General features: G+C 42.4%; 2 protein-coding genes across 2 annotated transcripts in view; one reads left to right on the forward strand and one right to left on the reverse strand.

Annotated features, from left to right (window-relative positions):
* Window positions 1–22,797, reverse strand: part of DISC1 (DISC1 scaffold protein) — a 300,758-nt gene that overhangs the window by 120,324 nt on the left and 157,637 nt on the right. The window lies entirely within an intron of this gene.
* On the forward strand, window positions 9,983–10,632 carry LOC116857195 (low molecular weight phosphotyrosine protein phosphatase-like). The gene is given in 3 exon segments (XM_032841104.1): window positions 9,983–10,305; window positions 10,468–10,508; window positions 10,511–10,632. Coding segments are annotated over 3 exon segments (486 nt in total).

Genomic DNA, 22,797 nt, shown 5'->3' on the forward strand with positions numbered 1-22,797 from the left:
TCCCAGAGCCTTCAGAGAGAGCAAGGCCCTGCTGACACCTTGATTTCAGACGTCCAGCCTCCAGAACTATGCGAGAATAAATTTCTCTTTCTGGTAATTTGTTAAGAACAACTCTAGGAATCTAGGGTAGCTGTATTTGATCATCATTGTGCCTCCAACTGCTTAGAACAGTGCCTGGTACCTACGAGGCAAGAAGGAAGTAACTGCTGTATGAAGAAGCGAACAACTTTCAAAACCGCCCTGTCACTCATCAACTCCATCAACTGCTCCAGGACCACCGCTAACCTAGATGGTGCCTACATCTAGCATTTGTGCAAAACAGAAAGAGGTGTCCTTCTTCAAGACACTTCACTTCTTTTGTTGAAAAGTTTCCATAATATAGTAGCTTTATCAGGACAAGACCTAATACACATAATATATGTAATATGATTAATAACTAAAATAACATGATAAGGGTAATAAATAGTCAGTGTGACCAGGATTGCATGAGATGTGACCAGGATTGCATGAGACCAGGATTGCATGAGATTGCATGAGATTGCTCCTGTTCACTGTAAAGCCCGAACAGCCATACACAGTAGCCCTGATTTAGGTCAATCACACTCTGTCAGTTACTTAGGGTGGAAGTAGAATTCAAATAGAACATACAGGGCTAAGAGAACAAGAAGCCACACCCTCTCTTCTCTTTTATCGGTGAGACAAAATAAACATGGGATAAACTATGAGTAGTATTAAAGCAACATACTGTGGGATTAAATACATGATACGGTTTGGAAAATAAATGCACAGTTGAGCCAGAATAAAAGGATCGGGTGACGGCATCATCGCCCTGGGGTCAGAGGAAGAAAAAAACACTATTCATCAGTGTCCACCGTGTGCCAGACAAACCTGATTCCATTCAAGGATCACGGAGCTCAACGAGCTAAAGATTTACAACACTGGTACCAGTGTTCTTGCTGGTGAAAAGCAGTAAGGCTTAGTAACCTGCCCCAAATCGGGTAGCTAGGAAGTAGCAAACACTGAGATATGAATCTGGATCCAACTGGCTACAAAGCCTGCACTTGTCATGCATCCAGCCACCATCTTTGAGCAAGTTTTAAGGAAATTATGAACAAGCAAAATCAGTGAAATGGGAGTTTTTCCAAATTAAGTCTACACAACTTTCAGTTCTGAATAAGCACAATACATTGACAAATGAATGGATAAAGAACTATCCATCTGCGTGCGCGCACACAGACACACACACACACACACACACACACACACAGAGGAATATTACTGAGGCATCAAAAATGAAATCTGTCATTTGCAATGATGTGGATGGAACGAGACAGTGTTATGCTAAGCAAAATAAGTCAATCAGAGCAAGAAAATTATATGCTTTCACTCGTATGTGGAAGTTCAGAAACGAGACAGAGGTTAATAGGAGAAAGGGAGAGAAGAATAAGGTAAGTGAAATTAGAGAGGGAGACAAACCAAAAGAGACTCTCAACCACAGGAAACAAACTGAGGGTTGCTGGAGGGGAGAAGGAGGGAAGGATGGGGTAATTGGTTGATGGGCATTAAGGAGGGGACTTGATGGAATGAGTACTGGGTGTTACATTCAAGTGACGAATCACTAAACTATCTCTGAAAATAATAATACACCATATGTTAATTAATTGAATTTAAAATAACGAATCCATATGTGGGAAAAATAAATAAGAATCATAATGTATAGATAGGCTTTTCTGTGTACGAATTATCTTCATATACTGTATCTAAATAAATTTTGCAAATTCGTTTTTACCTGACAGCCAGCATGAAGACAGCCGGCTAATTGCAAAAGGATGGGTTCTTGGCATGGCTTAATGCGCACCATTGTAAGTAATAAAATCTGAGAACAATTTTGGCATTTGCTACCAGTCGGTTCACTCAAAACCACTCCAGTCCCCACCAAACACATTTTCCTCTGCAACAGAGAGTTAAAGAAAAGGACAATGCCCATAAACCCTAGTCAGGAAGGTCCTGCCAGTGGTTGGCTTCCGCCCATGGTCACACCCATGGCACCAGGAAGTGAGGAGGCATATCCCGAGGCAGCAGTCCCAGGCTCTTCTAGCAGCACGGTCAGAGGTGTCTAGCATTCGTGAAGCAGTTTGGGCATAATACTCTCTGCCCGACGTGTGGCTCTGCAAGGTTCAAGCAGCAGCGGGCAGTGGCACGTGGCAGACACCACGCTTCAGCATGGTGAGGCTGCACAGAGTCCGCGGCCATATCACTTCCGGGTGTGAAGCATCCAAGTTCGGTTCTCCGGACCTCATCAGAATTCACAGCACACTAACATCCTCTAAGAAGTCTCCTCATTGCCATTATTTAACATTTACTGGGGATCGAAGTCATGAGCCGGAGTACACTGTGTTGCCCGCGTCTAAGAAAATGTATCTATATTTAAAATTCTTCCACTTACATACTTGGATAAAGGAAAGAAGAATGGCTCTGAATTTCATCGGGAATTACCGTAGGCCTAGAAAACCATTTTTCTAGGTTTGTCTCGTTGTCTGTCCACCCTACCCTTCAACTCTCACCCCAAGAGACCAGCAATAACATCCATGAACAAAATAAACTCATCTGGCATGCACAGTCTTTCCCATTTTTGCAGAAGTGACTCTCTGCAAGTCTTTACGAAAAGCCCTTGATTCCGTCCCTAAGAAAACAACAAAAGAATGTGGCTGTAGAGGAAGAGAATGGATCCCAAAGCCATAATTCTTTACCTGGTCATATTACCAGGTGATGCTGGGTAAGTCATTTAGCAAACTAATGCCTCCAAGGCACACCCCTTGTCTTATTTCTGAAAGACATAAATGAAAGATCTATTACTAAAGCATGGAGGCCAATGAGAAGTATAATTTCTAGCCTTCTCTCAGTTATCTGACTGTACCCACTGGTGCTGGAGATAACACTTGTTTCCAACAGACCAGAGGCAGTATTTTCCCCTGTGTGGCAAATGTGTGCTAGCCTGCCCGTGGACAATGTGAATGTGAGCTAGCATTTTTAGGAAGTTGAGTGTTAGCTGCTGATGACCATCTTGCATCATGGGGCAAGGAGGAAGACAAAGATTTACCATAGTCCCTGATGAAAACAGATGCAAAAGGCAGCCTGGGCAAGAGACACTTAAATCCCAAACACAGGCTGGACTATTTGGAGGAACGCATCTTACGTTAATGCTGTAATAAATTTTTAAAAATTTATTTTCATTGCAGAGCTTCAAAAGCTTTTACCCTAGGAATAAAATCTTTATCCTGGAGATACTAAAATCACTTACATTCCTGTATAAATCATGAAAATCCAATAAATCTAGTCTTATATATAATGTATCTATTTGGGGAAGCAGGAGAGGAGTAGGAAGTACAAAATAACACAGAATGGGAAGTCTCTACATTTGGCCACTGTAGGCAAACTTATTTGGTACAAAAAGTACTTTTCTCTTTTATTGGAAATTACTGGAACATATGACAAACTCAACAGAAAACAATAATCAAATGTTCATGCTTAGATGCTAAAAATAAACCAGGGTGATTGTGATTTTTTTATCTCTAATTTCAGCACTAATGATGATGATTATTAAAATATATGTATAAAGAAATCAAAACTCAGGCTTTGAAAGGGAAGGGAGCAAAGATCTAACCAAATACTTCCTCCTGTAAGAGTAATTCTGTCCTCAAAATTAATCAGACCACCCAGATGCAGCATTTTAATTAGGTAAAACCTACAGCCATGTTGAATAATGAAAGGAAAGGCACAGATCAAGGGGTAGACAAGATCCCCATACACAGTTCCATTTTCCCAAAGTTCTATCACTACTGATGGAGTCAAGGGGGTCAACGCAGGAACCTGGAAGTAGGTCAGGGGCCCCATCACCTAAAAGTGGTGGTTCTCAAAATGTGGTCCCAGACCAGCAGCATCAATATCTCCTGGGAATTTCTTAGAGACATACATCCTCGTATACCTGTGGGGTCAGAAACTCTGAGGGCCCAGCAATCTGCATCTAACAAGCCCACCCGGTGATTCTGATGCACACTATAGTTTAAGAACCACTGCCCAGGGGCACCTGGGTGGCTCAGTGGGTTAAGCCGCTGCCTTTGGCTCAGGTCATGATCTCAGGGTTCTGGGATCGAGTCCCGCATCAGGCTCTCTGCTCAGCGGGGAGCCTGCTTCCCTCTCTCTCTCTCTCTGCCTGCCTCTGTCTACTGTGATCTCTCTGTCAAATAAATAAATAAAATCTTAAAAAAAAAAAAAAAAAAAGAACCACTGCCCAAGAGCTTCAGCTCTCTGAAAAATGTCGGTGGAATTTTGATCGGAATGGCAATGAAGGTATAGATTGTTCTAGGCAGTATAGACGTTTTAACAACGTTTATTCTTCTGATCCATGAGCATGGAATGTTTTTCCATCTCTTTGTTTCTTCTTCAGTTTCATGAGTGATCTGTCATTCCTCGAGTATAGATCCTTTACCTCCTTGGTTAGGTTTATTCCCAGGTATCTTATGGTTCTTGATGCTATAGTAAATGGAATTGATTCTCTAATTTCCTTTTTTCTATTTTCATTGTTAGTGTATAAGAAAGCAACTGATTTCTGTACATTGACTTTGTATCCTGCCACATTACTGAATTGCTGTATGAGTTCTAGTAGTTTGGGGGTGGAGTCTCTTGGGTTTTCCATATAAAGTTTCATGTCATCTGCGAAGAGAGAGAGTTTGACTTCTTCTTTGCCAATTTGGATACCTTTTATTTCTCTTTGTTGTCTGATTGCTGTTGCTAGGACTTCTAATACTATGTTGAGTAACAGTGGTGAGAGTAGGTTGTCGTGTACCTGATCTCAAAGGGAAGGCTGTCAGCTTTTCCCCATTGAGAATAATATTCGCTGTGGGTTTTTCATAGATAGATTTTATGAAGTTGAGGAATGTTCCTTCTATCCCTATACTTTGAAGCGTTTTTGAATCAGGAACGGATGCTGTATTTTGTTAAATGCTTTTTCTGCATCAATTGAGAGGACCATGTGGTTCTTCTCTCTTCTCTTACTGATTTGTTCTATCACACTGATTGATTTGCGAATGTTCAACCATCTTTGCATCCCAGGGATGAATCCCGTCTGGTCATGGTGGTTAATCTTTTTAATGTGCTGTTGGATCCTATTAGCTAGGATTTTGTTGAGAATCTTAGCATCCATATTCATCAGGGATATTGGTCTGAAATTCTCCATTTTGGTGGGGTCTTTGCCTGGTTTGGGGATCAGGGTAATGCTGGCTTCATAGAAAGAGTCCAGAAGTTTTCCTTCTGCTTCAATTTTTAGAAACAGCTTCCGGAGAATAGGTGTTATTTCTTCTTTGAAAGTTTGGTAGAATTCCCCAAGGAATGCATCAGGTCCCGGGCTCTTGTTTTTTGGGAGGTTTTTGATCACTGCTTCAATCTCGTTACAGATATCGGTCTATTCAGGTTGTCAATTTCTCCCTGATTCAGTTTTGGGGGTTTATAGTTTGCCCAAGAGCTTCAAACAGGGACCATAAAGCAAAATTCTATTCTTTTGCTGACTTCTTAGAAATGAGTCTGAAAAATCCACAGGACACAAGCAGTTTGTGGAGGAATGGTGGGGAAAATCCACACTGCTTAGCCAGTGTTAGAATTTTCTGGTAATATTTGTCACCTGGTCCTTCCATCTGGTCTAGTTATTTATTGATGTAGAACTGTCAGCAACTCTTTCCAACTTTCCTTGTTGACTTTCAACGTCAGGTTCCAAATTACATTTTGTTTTGCTGTGTTCTATTTGCTCCAAAACTTTCCAGGGTGAAGGAGTGAAAAGCCAGGTTTTCCCTTCCTTGCAATGGAGTTAAAGAAAATCTTTATTCGGTCAAAGTATCCCTCACCCTGTCCAGCGTAGACCCCAGCCCTTCCTGGCCAACCCTCATCTTCTGGACAATTTCTCCAGTTGAATGACTGCAGGTCCCCTTCCCCATGAAAACATTGGGAAAACAAGAAAATGCCATTTTTTCTTTCTGAAATCTAAAATGCAATTTTTTTTTTTTTAGATCCTAAGGACATAGATATGTCTGTGGTTGGATTATTATGTGTGATTGTAAGTAATTTTATCATTGCCATTATTTAACATTTACTGGGGATCGAAGTCATGACTGACCTAAATTGAGTATATATATAGATTCAATGCTTTCTCTGCTTGCACTTGTGAGTACATTTTACAGCGCTTTAGCTCACTTGATGACATCTTGCTATTTTATCTAATATGTATGCATATTTCCCCATGATTCTATTTTAAGTCCCTTTAGGGCGGCAACCACGCCTCCCACTCTCATGAAGTAGAAGCACTGGCAATGAGATTCAACAAACACTCACTCTATAAATTTAATCAAGTGTCCCCTCCCCCACTCCCAGTCCCAGGAATAAGCTGCTGAAACTCTACTTTGGTGGTTTACCACTTGGAACTCAATTTTTGATGATTTTAGGGGGGAAAAAATAGAACACCCTTGGCTTAAGCTAACCCTAAAGGTACAACTGACAGATGAAACTCTACCCACTCCCAAATAAGCCGGTGATTGGGTGTGATGTAAACACCATGTTATAATGCACCAGGGGGCCTGGTTAACATATCGGGACATGGTCACCAGCTCAAAATCAGCTTTTTTGCTTTCAAGCACGGACAGCAGCCCAAGGCAGCAGACTGTACAATAAATGACTGTCAAATGTCCCTGCCAGAAAGTTTCTCCGATGCTTCAAATAGGCTGAAGGTTGTCACACAAAGAGGAAAGGAGAGGACAATTTAGCCAGCGCCATATATTGGAAAGAAATATATTGGCCTTGTCCCATAAATGATAACTGAAATACTAGCCAGACTGGTCACTTTATCACAGGAAAATAAAACAATCTGCTGCTGTGACCCAGAGAGGAGAGAAAATAAGGATAAAAGATGAAAAAGCTCCATTCATTTCAAAGAAAAGACACAGTGACAAAGAATCTAGAGCAGGGCTGACTATTAATTCAAGACCCCTGGGGACCCTGGCAGAAGCACGTGCACGTCAGTTCACCATGGTCTGGCCACAGGATGCCCTCCCTCCCCCGTGAGCGCCCTGCCCCACAGCCCCTGTCTGATCAAAGTCCACTCTTCCTTCAAGATTTGCGAAACGCTGTCGGGCAAAATGAATCCCTTCCCCATCCCTGCTCCCACTGCCCTCCTGATGCCACACTGTGATTCTAGATCCCAGTCAGTGATGCCAGAAGGCTGGAGACCACTGCTCAGTCTCCTTTGTTTCCCTCACAGGACCAGACAAAAGGCCTGGCACCCGGAAAGTCAATGCTCCAGAAATCTCTTGAATCATTGGATAGAATGATAGACAGTACTTCAATTCCCAGTGGCAGGAACTTTATCTGACATGTATTACAGGCATAGCATTTATTGAACAATTCCGTGTGGGACACGATGTTGGTGCTTTACCTCCTGTGGTCTTTAATCCCCCATGTCCATCCTATAAGGAAAGTGGTGCTCAGGAAGAGGAAACCAGGATGCTGAGACCAGGACACTGAGACCCAAACCAAGCCTGACACGGGGCCCATTTTGCATCTCTGTTCCACTACATGATCATGCGTGCCCCAGGCCACTGACAGAACCTCTGTAAGTCTCCAAGTCCTCCTCCATAAAACTGGGATGATTCCGTTATAGTGCTCTGTCCCACTTTCTACAAGGGCATGAGGAAGACCAATGAAATCCCACCATTTATTGAAGATGGGAAAACAGTGAAGAAGATACACTAAAATGGAAAAAAATATGCCTTTAACATAGTTATTTTCCAAAAGTTTTGGAAATGGCATGTCACCTGCATCTCCTGAAGGCCTAGCTCTCAGAAGAAGCTAGACCTCAGAGGTGCAGCTGCCTCTGTGAAGACACAGCTTTTAAATGGGCAGATTTTTAGACCAAATATTTAAATATTTTATCCCTCTTGTAAAAGTCTGCTCTGGATCCCAACTTCAGGAAAAATGCAGAGAATGTTAGGTCGCTGCATTTGCAATGCTATACGCATGACCATTCCCTAAATGTTTCCCATCTAACTAGACCTCAAATCACAACACACAGGTAACTGCGTGAAAAATGGCAGGGAGGAGCTAGCTGTTAACAGACACTATTGCGAAACTGAAGCACCACAGGAAGCGGGAATAGGGTGGTAGAAAAGCTGCCATGACCCAATGCCAGCCAGTTGTGGTCACGTGACATCACTTCAGCTTGCATGATGCCAGAGAAACCCTCGAAAGGAAATAATTACTAAGTCGCTAAAATGAGCCATGAACTGTTTCATGTTCTAGGCAAGGGATGTGTGTTTTAGAAAAATCACCGCACAGCGGCACATGGACTTGGAGGTAGAGATATATGATAAGATGAGAGTAAAGGGGTAAAAAACAGCTCTCAGGCTACTGCACTAGTCCAGGTACAGTAGGATGGTTCCCAAAGAATATAAAAGGAGGGACATCTTCCCAGTCATGTCATGAGACTGGTATAATCTTGATACCAAGAATGGAAAAAGCTAGTATAAAGATACAAAATTATAGTTAATTTCACTTATAAATACAGATGAAAAATGCTTTAAGAATTAGTAAAACTCCAGCACTGTATTAAAAATAATAATTTATCCTAGGAAAGAGAACAATAATTTAATTTTAAAGCCCTTACTGATTAGGGTTTATTACATATGTAAAAGAAAAAGAATAATAATAGCTACATATGAGTTGTATATATTATTATATATAAATATAAATATATAATAATAAATACACATTTATTAATATAAATATTTTATATATACATATATATGTATATATACACATAACATGGTATAATGCTGTTTGAATTAAGACTATTAAAGGTGCATTGTATAAATACCCTAGAGCAACCAGCAAGGAAAATAAAACGAAGTTGGATAATAATAATCCAAGAGCAGAGATCAAATAGAATACTAAAAATAATACTCAATTCTAAAGGAAGACAGAGATAAAAAAGAAAAAATTACATACGAGGAAAAATAGAAATAGCCATGGCCAATAGCATGACAGTAGACTTACACTCAAACATATTAGTAACTGCACTGATTGTAAGTGAATTAAAGAGTCCAGTTAAAGAAAGAGATTATCAGCCCAGATAAAAAAGCAATATCAAACTATAGTATGTTTCCAGGAAACCCACTTGAAACATAAAAGACGTAGATAGGTTAAAATGAGTGGGAAAAAAGCTATATCATGCCAGCAGTAATCATAAGAAACCTGAAGTAACTGTATTTCTACCAGACAAAGTAGACTTCAGGAAAAAAAGAGTATTGACATAAATAAAGAGGAATATTTTATAACGATAAAGTGGGTATGTAGACAATCCTAAATGTTTATGCTTCTGATGGAGCATGAAAATACTTGAAGTATCAAAATAGCTAAATAACAGAGCATCAAAATATACTATTTGATGGAACTGAGAAAAGAAACATGTATCTATTAAAGAAATAGAATTTGCAATTTAAAACCTACTTTCAAGAGCTCCATAGTAAAGTGGCTTTACTATTAAATATTATCAAACATTTAAGGAAGAAAGAAATACCAAGTTTTACACAAACTTTCAAGAGAAAGAATACTTCTCAAATGATTTTATGAGGGCAGCATAAGATTGATCTAAAACACAGGACAATTTCTCTCATTCATACTTCACCAAATAGTAAGTAAATCAAATCCAGCAATTTGTAAAAAGTGTATTTCATGATCAGCTATGGTCTATGCAGGAAAAAGTGTTACTTAACATTTGAAAATCCTCAGCATAATTAACCACATTAACACAACAAAGGACAAAAACAGATCAAACAGACTTCATCAGAATTAGAAACGTTAACTCATCAGAAGACACCATTATGAAAATGAGCAGGAGAAATGTTCAGATGCAGTTAGCGGCTGCCTCGGCGTGCGTGGGAAGATGGCCAAGCAGGTGCGCACCTCAGCGCTGCTGGTGGGTCTGGGTAGCATCTGTCAATCACTCACTGCAGAAGCGATTTTCAGAAAACTTGTAACTGATCAGAATGTTCTCGATAAATGGAAGGTTAACGGTGCCACAACATCCAAGCATGAAACAGAAAACCCTCCTGATTATCGAAGGCACAATGGCCTGAAAGGGCACAGTACTGCCATGAATCGCGTTGTCCAGGCAGGTGACCAAGAAGACTTTGCTACATTTGATTATATATTATATATGGAGGAAAGCAATCTGAAAGATTTGAATAGAAAAAGGAAGCAACTATGGTGAGTGCTGTGAAGTTTGTAAACGTGGAGATTCACAGACCTGTACCCCTGGGGGAAAAATATATATATATATATATATATATGTTTATTAAAAAATAAATAAACAAATAAAAATAAAAATAAAAAAATAAAAATTAAAAAAAATTAAAAAAAAAGAAAAAGGAAGCAAGTTAAAAATGGCAAAGCTAAAATTGAACCACTTGGAGCTATTATCCATGAAAGCGACATATCAGGGAAGATCCCTATTATGAGAGTGACTCCAGCTTCAAGACTACCTACCGGCAGTGTATAAGGTGCTGTAGAGCATTCCTGGAGAAAGTATGCTGACACTGCATCCATTCCTTGATGCAGCCAATGGGGCTAGTCCCTCCAGCCTCTGCATCTCCCACACCATGTGTCAAAGTGCAAGACCATTCCACAGCTCAAGCCCACAGCTGTTTCTTTAGTTGACTTGCTCTTTCTTAAAAAATAATTAAAGATGAAACTTAGGTGCTGTGTTTTGCAAAATAACAAATAAAAATTTTTGATCGAGACTGTGTATGGGATATATAAAGTCTTCTTAGACTAGCTGAACCTCCTACTTTTCTCCAGTTACAAAAAATGTGGAACCAACAAAATAGGACATGATGAAATGATTAAGACCCAGTTCAACATCTGAGCCCACTGAGGCTGATAAGTCTTCTGCTCTACCTCTACCCTAAGTTTATGGACAACTTGGTAAGGATGAATGCCCACTGTTCCCCTGTACTACCTCCTTATACCAGGGCCTTTTACCATGCATGGGAGCTCACAATCTAGACAAAAAGTGTTAATTCACACATATTCATAGTACACACCTGTGTCTGTGGAATTAATCTTAGCACCTTTTTTTATACCACCTTGCACCAGTTAGAATGGCCAAAATCTTAGCACTTTTAATACTCCCTAGCTTTTGTTTATTTGGTTTACTTTATAAAGAAATCGCTTATTTGCTCCCATTTGAACCCCTTTGCCCCTGGAAATTCAATCCCATCCAGAAAAGACACTTGTATGCTGGTTTATCTCCTGGTCAGTTTGCAGAACGTGTCTCCTTTTAGTTGTATATATAACCCAAATGTCAAAAATAAATTAGCTTAGGAGGTGAAAATAATTAAAAAGTTAGCAAAAAGTTCTTTTACATTAGAATACCTAAATATTGATATGTGAATGAGCACTCATCAGTGCTTAATTTATAGGCACATATAGGTCATTGCTGTGTACTGTGAATTAATTAATCTAAAATTCATTTGGATCCATGTCAGAAAAGATTGTTTTCAAAATAAACTGGAGAAATTACAAAAATATAATTTTTTTAAAAAAAGAAATGACGTCTTCCAAGTAGGAGAAAATAGAGTAGGAGTAATAATATATACCTGACAAAAGACTTGATTCCAAAATACATAAATAGCTCCACTACAACTTAATAGTTAAAAGACAATCCAACAACAACAACAAAAAATGGCAAAATATCTGAACAGGAACTTCACAAAGGAAAAATGTGTAAATGACTATTTTTTCATGTGAAAAAAAGTACTTAAAAATGAAGTGGGAAAAGTACTTAACCATTAGTCATCCATTCACAGCCACTAGAATGGCTAAAATAAAAAGGACAGACAACATCTAATGTTGATAAAGATATAGAACAATTGGGATTCTCCAACAGTGTGGGTAACAATAATAAATGGTACAGTTTTGGGAGCGTCTCATAAAGTTAAACATATGCCTGCACTACAATCAAATAATTACACTTACAGATCTGAACCCAAGTAAAATGAAAACACAGAAAGACTTATGACAAGAATGTTCATAAAAGCTTAGGTCATATTAGTCAAAAACCAGAAACAACCCCAATGTCCAGTAAGAGGAAAATGAATAAACATATTATAGTACATTTATGTAATGAAGTACTACTTGGTAATAAAAAAGAAATAAACTGCTGATATCCACAACAACATGCTGAATAGAGGATGACAGACAGAAAAGAATGTCTACAGTATAATTCCATCTTTCTATGGTTTCTAGAATAGGCAATATTTACCTATATGGATAGAAATCAGACTGATATTCGTCTGGCCAGGGAATGGAGAAGAATTAACAGCAAAGGAACTCTGGATGGAAAACATTCCACAGCTTTACAGGGTGTAAGTTACATGGATATATACATTTCTCAAAACTCATCAAACTGTACATTTCAAATTTGTGCATTTCACTGTGTGTGGATTATATATGGTCCTATAAAACAGAATTTTAACTGTGACTTTAATTTACATTTCAATGTGTTTTAAATGAAATATATTTAAGTATATGTATAGATAAATATATATACAATTAAAAAATTGTTTTTTAAAGATTTTATTTATTAATTAATTTATTTGACACACAGAGAGAGATCACAAATAGGCAGAGAGACAGGCAGAGAGAGAGGGGGAAGCAGGCTTCCCGCTGAGCAGAGAGCCCGATGTGGGGCTCGATCCCAGGACCCTGGAATCATGACCTGAGCCAAAGGCAGAGGCTTTAAACCACTGAGCCACCCAGGTGCCCCCCCAAAATAGTTTTACTCTAATAATGTATCTATCAGAATTACAAACATCATGCATAACAGTCTAACCTTAGGATTTTACCTTTTAATATCAGATAAAACCCAAGGACATCAGGTATCAGTGCATCTATGCAAAATAAGACGGGGGGGGAGCAATGAGAAGAATAAGAAATAGAAAGAAGAGAACAAAATGGCATTATTTACAAAGGACATGATTCCTCTATTAAAAAAAAATCAAAGAGAAGCTATAAAAAACTTAGACAATTCCAGCAAAGTTGCTGGAAACACAATCATATAAAACACAGTGTAAGGCAACAAAAACTGATAGGGAGAGGGTTTGTTTTTTGGTTTTGGTTTTGGGGGTTTGGGTTTTTTTTTTTTTTTTAGTTAGCATTTGTAATAGAAAAAAGATTCTGAGCTGTACATAGGATAAATTTAACAACAACAACAACAAAACTGATAAATTATTAACACTCCACAAATGTAGTCATAGGAAGATGTTCATGAAGGCGAAGGTCAATAACATAAATTTAGCCTTACTCTCAAGTACTTTATATATAAATTCAGTGAAATCCAGTTAAAATCTGACCAGATGCTCCTAAAGGACCATGAATAGCCATGACAACTTTGAAGATAAAGGATGATTAGTCCCACGTCGGGGGAGAAGGAGCGGGCAGAGGAGAGGAGAGGGTTAAGTCCTAACACATATCAAAAGGTACCATAAACCATAAAGCCAGAGCAACTGAAAAGTGTGGTATTAGAGCAGCAGACAAACAGCTCAATGGAACAGTAGAACAACCTATAAAAGAAGATGCAGATGCGTGCACACAGACACACGCACACGCGCGCGCGCACACACGCACACACACACACACGTGGCACACAGATCAATGGAGATCATGATGCCATTGGATATTCATATGTAAAAAGACAAAATTAGGACCCTACTTCAGGCCGAACACAGCAATAAATCCCAGCTGGAAATTTTTTAAATGTATTTTAAAAAAAAAAACAAAGGTAGAGAGCAAAACTTTAAAACTTAGAAGAAAACACAGAAGATACTTACACGACATGGAGTAAGAAAGAAGGTATTAAACAAAAAATAGAAAGAAAGAATAATCAAGGACAAATAAAATCATCTAATTTAAAATTTAAAACTCTGTGTGACAGAAGTGGGAAAACAAACAGGCCCTCTACAGTGCAGGATGTGGGACATTGGTGTATCTGTAATTTTTTCTTAATTAAGAAAATCTTTTTTTGAAAAAAAATAAAACCAGAGGTTGATGTGAATCAAATGTGGTAAAATGTTGCCTGGGGGCCCAGTATGCGTGTGAGATCTCTATGGATGACGGCAAGGCTCGGGGTTCCCCACTCTCCCTCTGCGTCCTGACTGATCCTAGAGTGTCTGTGGGTGGCCTCAAGGCATGGCGTGCCCCCAGGATCTGTGAGTCACAAAGTATGTTCTCAACGGCTGTTGTGTCGTGGTCCGTCACCCTAACTCTACCTCCCTCTTCTGTGACTACACTGTACTTGAAGACAGCAGAAGGCAGGTCTCCCCTGAGCCAGTGGACAAGGAAGTGGCAGCGGAGAGACGCCCTTCAGCTTCCAGAAGGCTTCAGAGGAGCTGTCAAGCAGATGGCGGAAGATGAATGCACCCCACTTAATTTTTCCCTTTGTCACAGAAGGAAATGTGACATAACTTTAGTTATTAAAAAAAAATTAAAAATCCTGAACATAACACCCAAAGGAAAAGAATAAAAACTGTGTTCAGTATGGAGAGAGAATGCATTCTCAGATGGGATTCTCAGTAAACAGATCTGTCTGACAATCCACAGGATAGAGTGTCCTTTCTAATTTTTTTTATTGGGGTAAAACGTATAACATAAAATTGACCATATTACCCATTTTTAAGTGTACAGTTCTGTGGCATTAAGTACATTCACACTGTTGTGTAACGATCATCACCAAATATCTCCAAACTCTTCATCGTCCCAAATTGAAACTCTGTACCCATTAAACACAAACCCCCTCTTCCCCTTCTCTCCAGCCCCTGGGAACCCCTGAGAACCACCATTCCACCCCTATCTCCATGAATCTGACTATTCTAGTTTCCTCATAAAGGAGGAATTGTTACAGTGTTTCATTTTTAAGGAATTCCACATACTCTGTGTTATTGGTTAAAAATTTTTAAAAGCACAACTGATGTGCCTTCTCTCATGAACTTTGACTTCAGCTTCATGAAGCTGGATTGGTTTGTGCCTGATAAGTGCTAATACAGACAATGCTGCATTGTGTATGCTCAGTCCTGGATTTCATAAGGACTTTACTGAAAAAGAACTTTCCATTGCTATGTTGCGGCAGTCGCTATGCCCCTCGCTCACAGGAGATCAGAGCCGTCCAAGGCACAGATATCACTCCCATGGACAGAGTTAAAATATGCATGGTTTGTATTAAAGCTCCGTGCTGTGAAGGGCAATGGTACGACTTAACGGGACTCCTTGAGAAATCCATGAGAGGAAATCAAATTCTTAGCAAATCAAAGAGAAAAGCACTCCCTAAGCAAATGCTGGAACCTGGGAGAAACAATTTCTCATAACAACAGTTCCAAAAACCAAAAGTACTAGAATAATAACTATGGAACAAACCACGGCTCCCTTTAGCATTAGCCAATTTCATTCAGTCTTTTTTTTTATTTATTTTTTTAATTTTATTTTTTATAAACATATATTTTTCCCCCAGGGGTACAGGTCTGTGAATCGCCAGGTTTACACACTTCACAGCACTCACCATAGCACATACCCTCCCCAATGTCCATAACCCCACCCCCCCAACCCCCCTCACCCCCAACAACCCTCAGTTTGTTTTGTGAGATTAAGAGTCACTTATGGTTTATCTCCCTCCCAATCCCATCTTGCTTCATTTATTCTTCTCCTACCCCCTTAACCCCCCCATGTTGCATCTCCTCTCCCTCATATCAGAGAGATCATATGATAGTTGTCTTTCTCCAATTGACTTATTTCGCTCAGCATGATACCCTCTAGTTCCATCCACGTCGTCGCAAATGGCAAGATTTCATTTCTGTTGATGGCTGCATAGTATTCCATTGTGTATATATACCACATCCTCTTTATCCATTCCTCTGTTGATGGACATCTAGATTCTTTCCATAGTTTGGCTATTGTAGACATTGCTGCTATAAACATTCGGGTGCACGTGCCCCTTCGGATCACTACGTTTGTATCTTTAGGGTAAATACCCAGCAGTGCAATTGCTGGGTCATAGGGTAGTTCTATTTTCAACATTTTGAGGAACCTCCATGCTGTTTTCCAGAGTGGCCGCACCAGCTTGCATTCCCACCAACAGTGTAGGAGGGTTCCCCTTTCTCCGCATCCTCGCCAGCATGTCATTTCCTGACTTGTTAATTTTAGCCATTCTGACTGGTGTGAGGTGGTATCTCATTGTGGTTTTGATTTCTCATTCAGTCTTTTGAGCACAACCTGGATTACGGACGATGTGCGACATCCTCTTTTAAAAAGCTTCAGGGAAGGTAATTTTCAGAAGGAGCTCCTGGTAACATCTTCTATTACAGCCCCTCCTTGCTTTACAGACTCACTAAGGGCCATAGACGGGAAGGAAGATGGAAGAAAGAAGAAAGATGGCACAGAATGGAGCAGGTGCGTGTACGGTGGGGGAACTCGAGGCTGAGCGCTGGGAATCCAGTGGTTTTGCGGCAGTGATATCATTTCCCCACGTGCTCAGCCAAGCCTTTCGCCTTGCAGGGTCTCACCTACAGAGCAGGAAAGGGCGCTCCTTAAGCTTCCAGGGGCAGATTTCCTACCTAAAAGGAAAACTCATCCTTCACGAACCTGCACATTGCCGGCTTTCTTTCATGAGCAGGGACTTTTGATGTTTTACTGCACTAACGATGATTTGAAAATGGTACCCTACACACAAAATGCTCTGTTCCCTGGTTTTGGGTTCACATCTGTCTCTTTCTTCCCCTCCATCTGATATGTGTCTCTGCATTTATAAATACTCCCCAGGGTTGCGCGGCTTCAGCCTCCATCCCGGCGGTGTGGAGCCCACACTCCATACGAGGATGGCTCGTCCTGCCCATGTGCCCATGTCATCCCACCTTGCCCGTGAGGACGCGGGGTCTGGCAAAGGCCAAACAGCCATCACAGGCAGACCCAGAACTCTGGGTCCTTGCAGACAACTCACGTGCTTTCCAGCAGGAGCCTGGAAGCCTCGACTCACTGAAGTCCACAGAATTTGCCAGCCGACCCGTCCTCCTACTGCGGGGAGAGTAGTCAGGACACCAGAAACGTGGCCCTGGGGCTCCGAGAGCCAGGGTGAGAGATGGGGGCTGCCCAGCCTCCCCAGAGGATCCCACACAGGAGCAGAAGGCTACAGGCTTCGGCAAGCTGGCCTTAGCTGGAAATCTGTTTTCTAAACCACAACTCATCACACAGGTTGGGCCAGGGAAGGAGAAAACAATGTCTAGGCTCCTGAGAAAGCCCTTTCATGTGAGGGGCACATCAGCTCAACAGGGTTGGGGAACTGGGGACAACACTCTTCTCCAAGCTCCCCGGGCCAAGGCAAAGCCGCCTGTGTGTGGACTGTGAGCTCCTCAGGAGAGAGAGACTTCGTGGCATCTCTCATCTCCTTCCTCCACTGGGAACCTGTCCTCCCTGCCCCCTGTTCAAGCTCCCACACCTTCCCCATCCACGGCCACCTCCCTGTGCCTGGGAGCCTAGGGCTGGCACGCCAAGACTTGGTGGGCGCTCTTCTCTTCTTGACTCACAAATCCATCCGTGTGCACTCTCAGACCTTGCCCATTGCCACGGTTTTTCTCTTCTTTAAATGTGTTATGCAACACTGACAATATACAAGGAATAAAGACTGGAGGATAAACACCATGGACTGGTCATCCCGTTTATAAAAGAAAATTTTACTGATCCTGTCAAAGACCCTCAGATCCCATCGTGCCCACTGCCTGACCCAGAGGTGATGATTTTTAGGTAGTTATTACTCCCATACACCCATTTATCCTTTCTCTTGCTATGCGTGCCTCCTTGAAACGCAGAATGATGTTTGGCGTGTCTTTAAGTCAATAGCTGGTATCATACTGTATGCGCTCTTCTGGGACTTGCTTGTCTCGCTGAGTTTTATCCCCGTTGATATGTGTAGCTAAGGCCCGCTCGCTTTCACCACTGGATAGTATTTTGTTATGTACGTAACGTATTTGTGTTCTTGTGAAAGAACATACTGTGTATTTGTGAAAAGAAATCCTCCAACCGTAAAGCAAGGGGTAGTTCACCTTTATATATATGTACTGGGTCCTCAAATAAAAATGGAGCAGATAGTAGTCACCAATCCCTGATTTGTCCCCCCCACCCACTCCTCACATGGATTTGATACCCATGATTAATTTAAATGCAAAGTAAACGCAGTTACGTCCATCGCTAGGGTGATGACCTGCGAATAATCCCATGTTTTAAACAACAGAATGAGTAGTCATTCTGTGTGTTACAACACACAGAAGCCAGACCAGTGGCCAGGTCACACGTGGTACTGTAGATTTCATGGCATGACTCACAACATACAAGTCTGAGAGAGAAGCTTGGGGAGCAGGACTACACATTGAGCTAAAGGATGCCCCAGAACTCAGATATTCTGCAAAAGGAACTCTTTACATGAATGGAGCAAATCCATCTGTCAATGAATGCAGTCACCCAGTCTGGCACCTTATGTTCATCTTTCCATCATCAAGTGGGAAAGAAACAGTCAACTCTAGATATCTGCTTGGTGCCAGGGAGAACATAGGTTGGCAAGGGAAGAAAAGGAGGCACTAAGAGAAATGGGGGAAAATGGCAGCCATAGGAGAAGCCAATACTTTGGGCAATGGTTGGCCCATCTGTCTTCAAGAGTTGCTTCAAGAAGGAACCAGCTGTCTGATACTGGGGGAAAGTAGAATAAGAACTTGTATTTAAAATAAAATCATATTAGAAAGCAGGCAGGTCTGTTCCATTTTGCTTGTTTCCAAATCACGACCAAAATCTTCATTCCGTTTTATTGGCTTCTGGGGCTGAGCTCTGGGTATTTTAGATCATTTTGCAAAATTTAGCTCAGGAGAATAAATTGCCAAAAAAAAAAAAAAAACTTGAGAAATCTATATTATTTGTATTCCATAAGACACATGTCTGGAAATACACACGCAAACTTGGACGGACTCTACTGCCATATTTAGCGCCTGGAGGAAGAAAGAGAAAGAAAAGGACATTTTGGTTGCCTCCGTGTTTGTATTCTTTTCTTGAAAACTCTGACACACCCTGCCTTCATGAAAGTCCTTTCCTTCACAACTAACCTCACCTGGAACACTAAACTCACAGAAACCACCCAAGGGTTCTGAAGGCTTAACACACGCAAATTATAATGAGGGAGTCTTGCTAGTGTTGTTTAAGGAGTACAGTCACCGCGAGGGCATTGCGCTGAGGGTAACAGTCATTTGACTCACAGCCTAAGTTCCTCTGACTTCACACAAACTCCCCACAGTTCCTTCTCTTGCTCTTTCCTCTTCCTTTGGCACCAAAAGAGAGATAAACCCTCAGAGGCTCATTTATGTGTATATTGACACATTTGTAGATCGACCTCCTCAAGAAAGACCCAGAAAATGGTGAGACAGCCCATGTGCATAATCCCAGGCCGTCCACATGCAGTAGCATGGGAAGGCACTCTTTGAAGCTTTTGAAATAATAATAATCCTGTGTTTTCAGCTGAGGCTTTGCTTCCCCGCCAGCTTGCTCTGGACAGGCTACATCAGGCTTGGGTTTTCAGACAAACACGTTTTCAGACAAACAAAAATTATCCCTGGAAGATGGCAGGAACGTACTCTCCGGCTGTGCTCCTTCCCCCCCACCACCCCCATTTTCACTCAATAGTTCAAATGCTAAAAATATAAACTATGACTCAGCCTTTAAAACTTCTGTGGTCCTGTCATCATAAGAGCGGGCCAGACGTGAGGGGGCAAGAGAGAAAATCCAATTAATCCTACCCCCAGGGGCAAACGACCTTATCAGACGTTTTACTCTAGCCCCAGCTGAAGTTTTGCATGAAAGATTCCACCTGTCAGTTTTTCCTTTGTTTCAGCACAAAATCTCTGAGGCAGCATTTTTAACTCAGAGGCGAGTTTTATTAAAAATGCCTGTTCCGGCCAGCTGGTGTCAACCCGTTGGTTTGCTAACCCAGCATCGACTGAAAAGGCAGCAGTTCTCTGTTTCATGAAGATGAGAGCTGCAAACTGTTAAAACCGACTTCCAGAGCTGGTCTGCCGTGGGCCAGGCAGACCAGGGAAGGCGGGGAATTCTGGAGGAAAGCGAGGGGAGCCTCCCCTTTTACTCCCTCTCAAGTCACAAATTTCGATCTTGAATGCACTCTTTCCTCCATCCTGGACTGGTTCCTTCTGCAAAGGAACCGCGCAAAGCCACATCCCAGGATGACACTCCGGCTTTCCAGTTGCCGTATTCGTTCCATTAGCATAACATATGCTATCAAGCACCAACAATATACGTGTCAGACACAAAACAGCCCGGAAGGACTCAGGTCCTCCACACCGAGAGGGTTTGCACAGAGCAGGAACAGCAGACCTGGAGAACCCATCAACCCAGACCTCGGCGTCCTCGGTGGGTGGCGGGGACAGCAGGTGTGGAGCGCAGCCTCCCCGCCCCAGAGGAGACCATATTGGTCACCCATCGAAACCTGGATATTGAATCCAGAACGGCCCTTCCCCTGCCACACTCCCTGGACAAGGGACGCTAAGAATCACACACGTTTGGTCTCCTGGTGTTGTCATTTATTTGGCTGACTGTCAGCCATTGGCATTCCTGAGGCTCTTTTAGGACAGGAGGACTGGACTGGTGTCACTGACAATTCCAGTTCCAAGACTCAGAGGGCCCTGGTACCGACCAAGTGGATGTCGTGGAAGAGCACTAGACCCAGAGTCATCAATCCCGGGCTGGAGTCCTGGCTCTCCATACACTGTTTTTTAACCATGCGCGAGACTCCGTTTCCTCTCCTTACAATGCAGGTGTTAACACTGAGCCCCTTGCAGGCTGACAACATTTAATGTTTTTGACTGAATACGCTGAAAGCCAGCTTCCACAAACCCCCGATGCCCTCTGGTATGGGTTCATGCTTCCTTGGTGGTAAAAAGGCCCTCTTATTTCTAGTGCCCCTAGGGGAAGCCAGCAGAATTCTGGAATTCACAAGCAAAGTCCCCAAACCTGCACTTGTCACATTTTGCGGGAACTGACATTCTTCCTCTATCCTCCCCCTCCGTCACTGAGTGGAAGGCTGGGAAGTGGGAGTCATCCTGGAATTCTCTTTCTTGCCCTCGCCGCTCCCAGGGATCCAACAGGGGGTCTCACTCATCCTCCTTCCCTGGCATTTGCTGCCGGTGTCCACACTGGCCTCTCCCCGCCCTACCTAAGGCTTATGTCCTGAGGGGGCTCCCTGCCCACACCCTGACGGTTCTACCCCGAACACAGCTCTCAAGTGCTCTGAGTCTGAGAATGTGACCCCCCCCAACCTGAAATCAGTAGTAGCTCCTCACAGCCTTCAGCAAAAAATTCACATTCCTTGGCTTGGCACACAGACTCCTCTTTTGGGACTTGGCACCTGCCTCCCCTTTGACCCACTCCGTATCCACTCGCACCAAGTTCACTACTGTCCCTGCATCATGGCCTGTGCTGCTCCCCGCACCAGGCCAACCCTTTCCCACCTGGCTGTCTGGCTCCCACTTGCCTATAAGGATGCGAGCTCCCCAAGGGGCAGGGGATGGAGTGGGAACGTTGCAGGGCAGGGGCTGGTTCATTGTTCTATTTCCTGAACCCAGCACCGAGTCTGATACCTCGGAGCAGAAACCTAGTGAACACTTGACTGATGAATGGTTATTCAAGACTCAGAGGAAGCATCCTTTTCCCATGGGAGCATTTTGTGGTTCCTCTTCAACAACCACGGGTAATGCTGCATTTGAGTGACTCTTTTGACCTCATCCCCTGCGGTACCTGTCTTATAACTTCTGCCACTCAGTGCCAACGGCTCAGCTCCCTGTGTGTGCTCGGCACTGCGTCCCAGGCCTCGTGGGAGAAGAACTGTCTTACGTTGGCTCTGGTTCTCGCTCTGTCTCTCCCCCCTCTCTGCCTCTTACCCAGTTCTCTCCTCTCCTGCGTGTCTGATCCAAACAACCACGTACCAGGCCGTGCCCCCCGGGCACTGGCATCTCAGCGGGCCCATCATTCGGCTCAGTGACAAACACGTAACTGGCCACCCTTCCATTTTAGACCATTCCACATGCACACCCAGAGAACGACCCGTTTTTCCCGGCTAATCCACAGGCCCAGTGTTACCTGGTCAAATACACGCCAGCCGTTCAGTTCCACTGTGCACCTCTGACGGGAGACAATGACTGTGCCTTTCCTGGCCAGAAATGGGAAACCACCTCATCGTGTAGACAACCCATAGCACACAGATTACAACACACGAGCACCACAGTGAGATAGGACACGACAAACCACACTTCCTACTCAACACGTTTGTTTGTTTGAGCCATGTCTGAAGGGTTTGTGTGAAGAGAGAGAGACAGACTCACTGAGGAGGTCAACGGGAAGCAGCTGCTGCAGGATATAGACCAGGAAAATAAATCAAACACATTTTCTTTGCAAGATCCAAATCCAGTTCCCGTCGAGGCTGCCTCTCTTCGTTTCATGAAACCACACGACAGGACTGGGGAGTTTCTGGAGATCACTCAGTTTGAGAGGATGGGACCATCACCTTGTGCTTCTTTATCTGGTCCCTTCTCAGGGGCTTGGGAATGTTTATAGATCGTCTCTTTCCCAGCTGTAGGGACCCTGACTTACTAGCTCTGCAAATAAGTC

This window comes from Lontra canadensis, unplaced genomic scaffold (assembly GCF_010015895.1).
Source record: "Lontra canadensis isolate GAN:19392208 unplaced genomic scaffold, GSC_riverotter_1.0 scaffold120, whole genome shotgun sequence".
In the NCBI taxonomy this organism is placed as follows: domain Eukaryota; kingdom Metazoa; phylum Chordata; class Mammalia; order Carnivora; family Mustelidae; genus Lontra; species Lontra canadensis.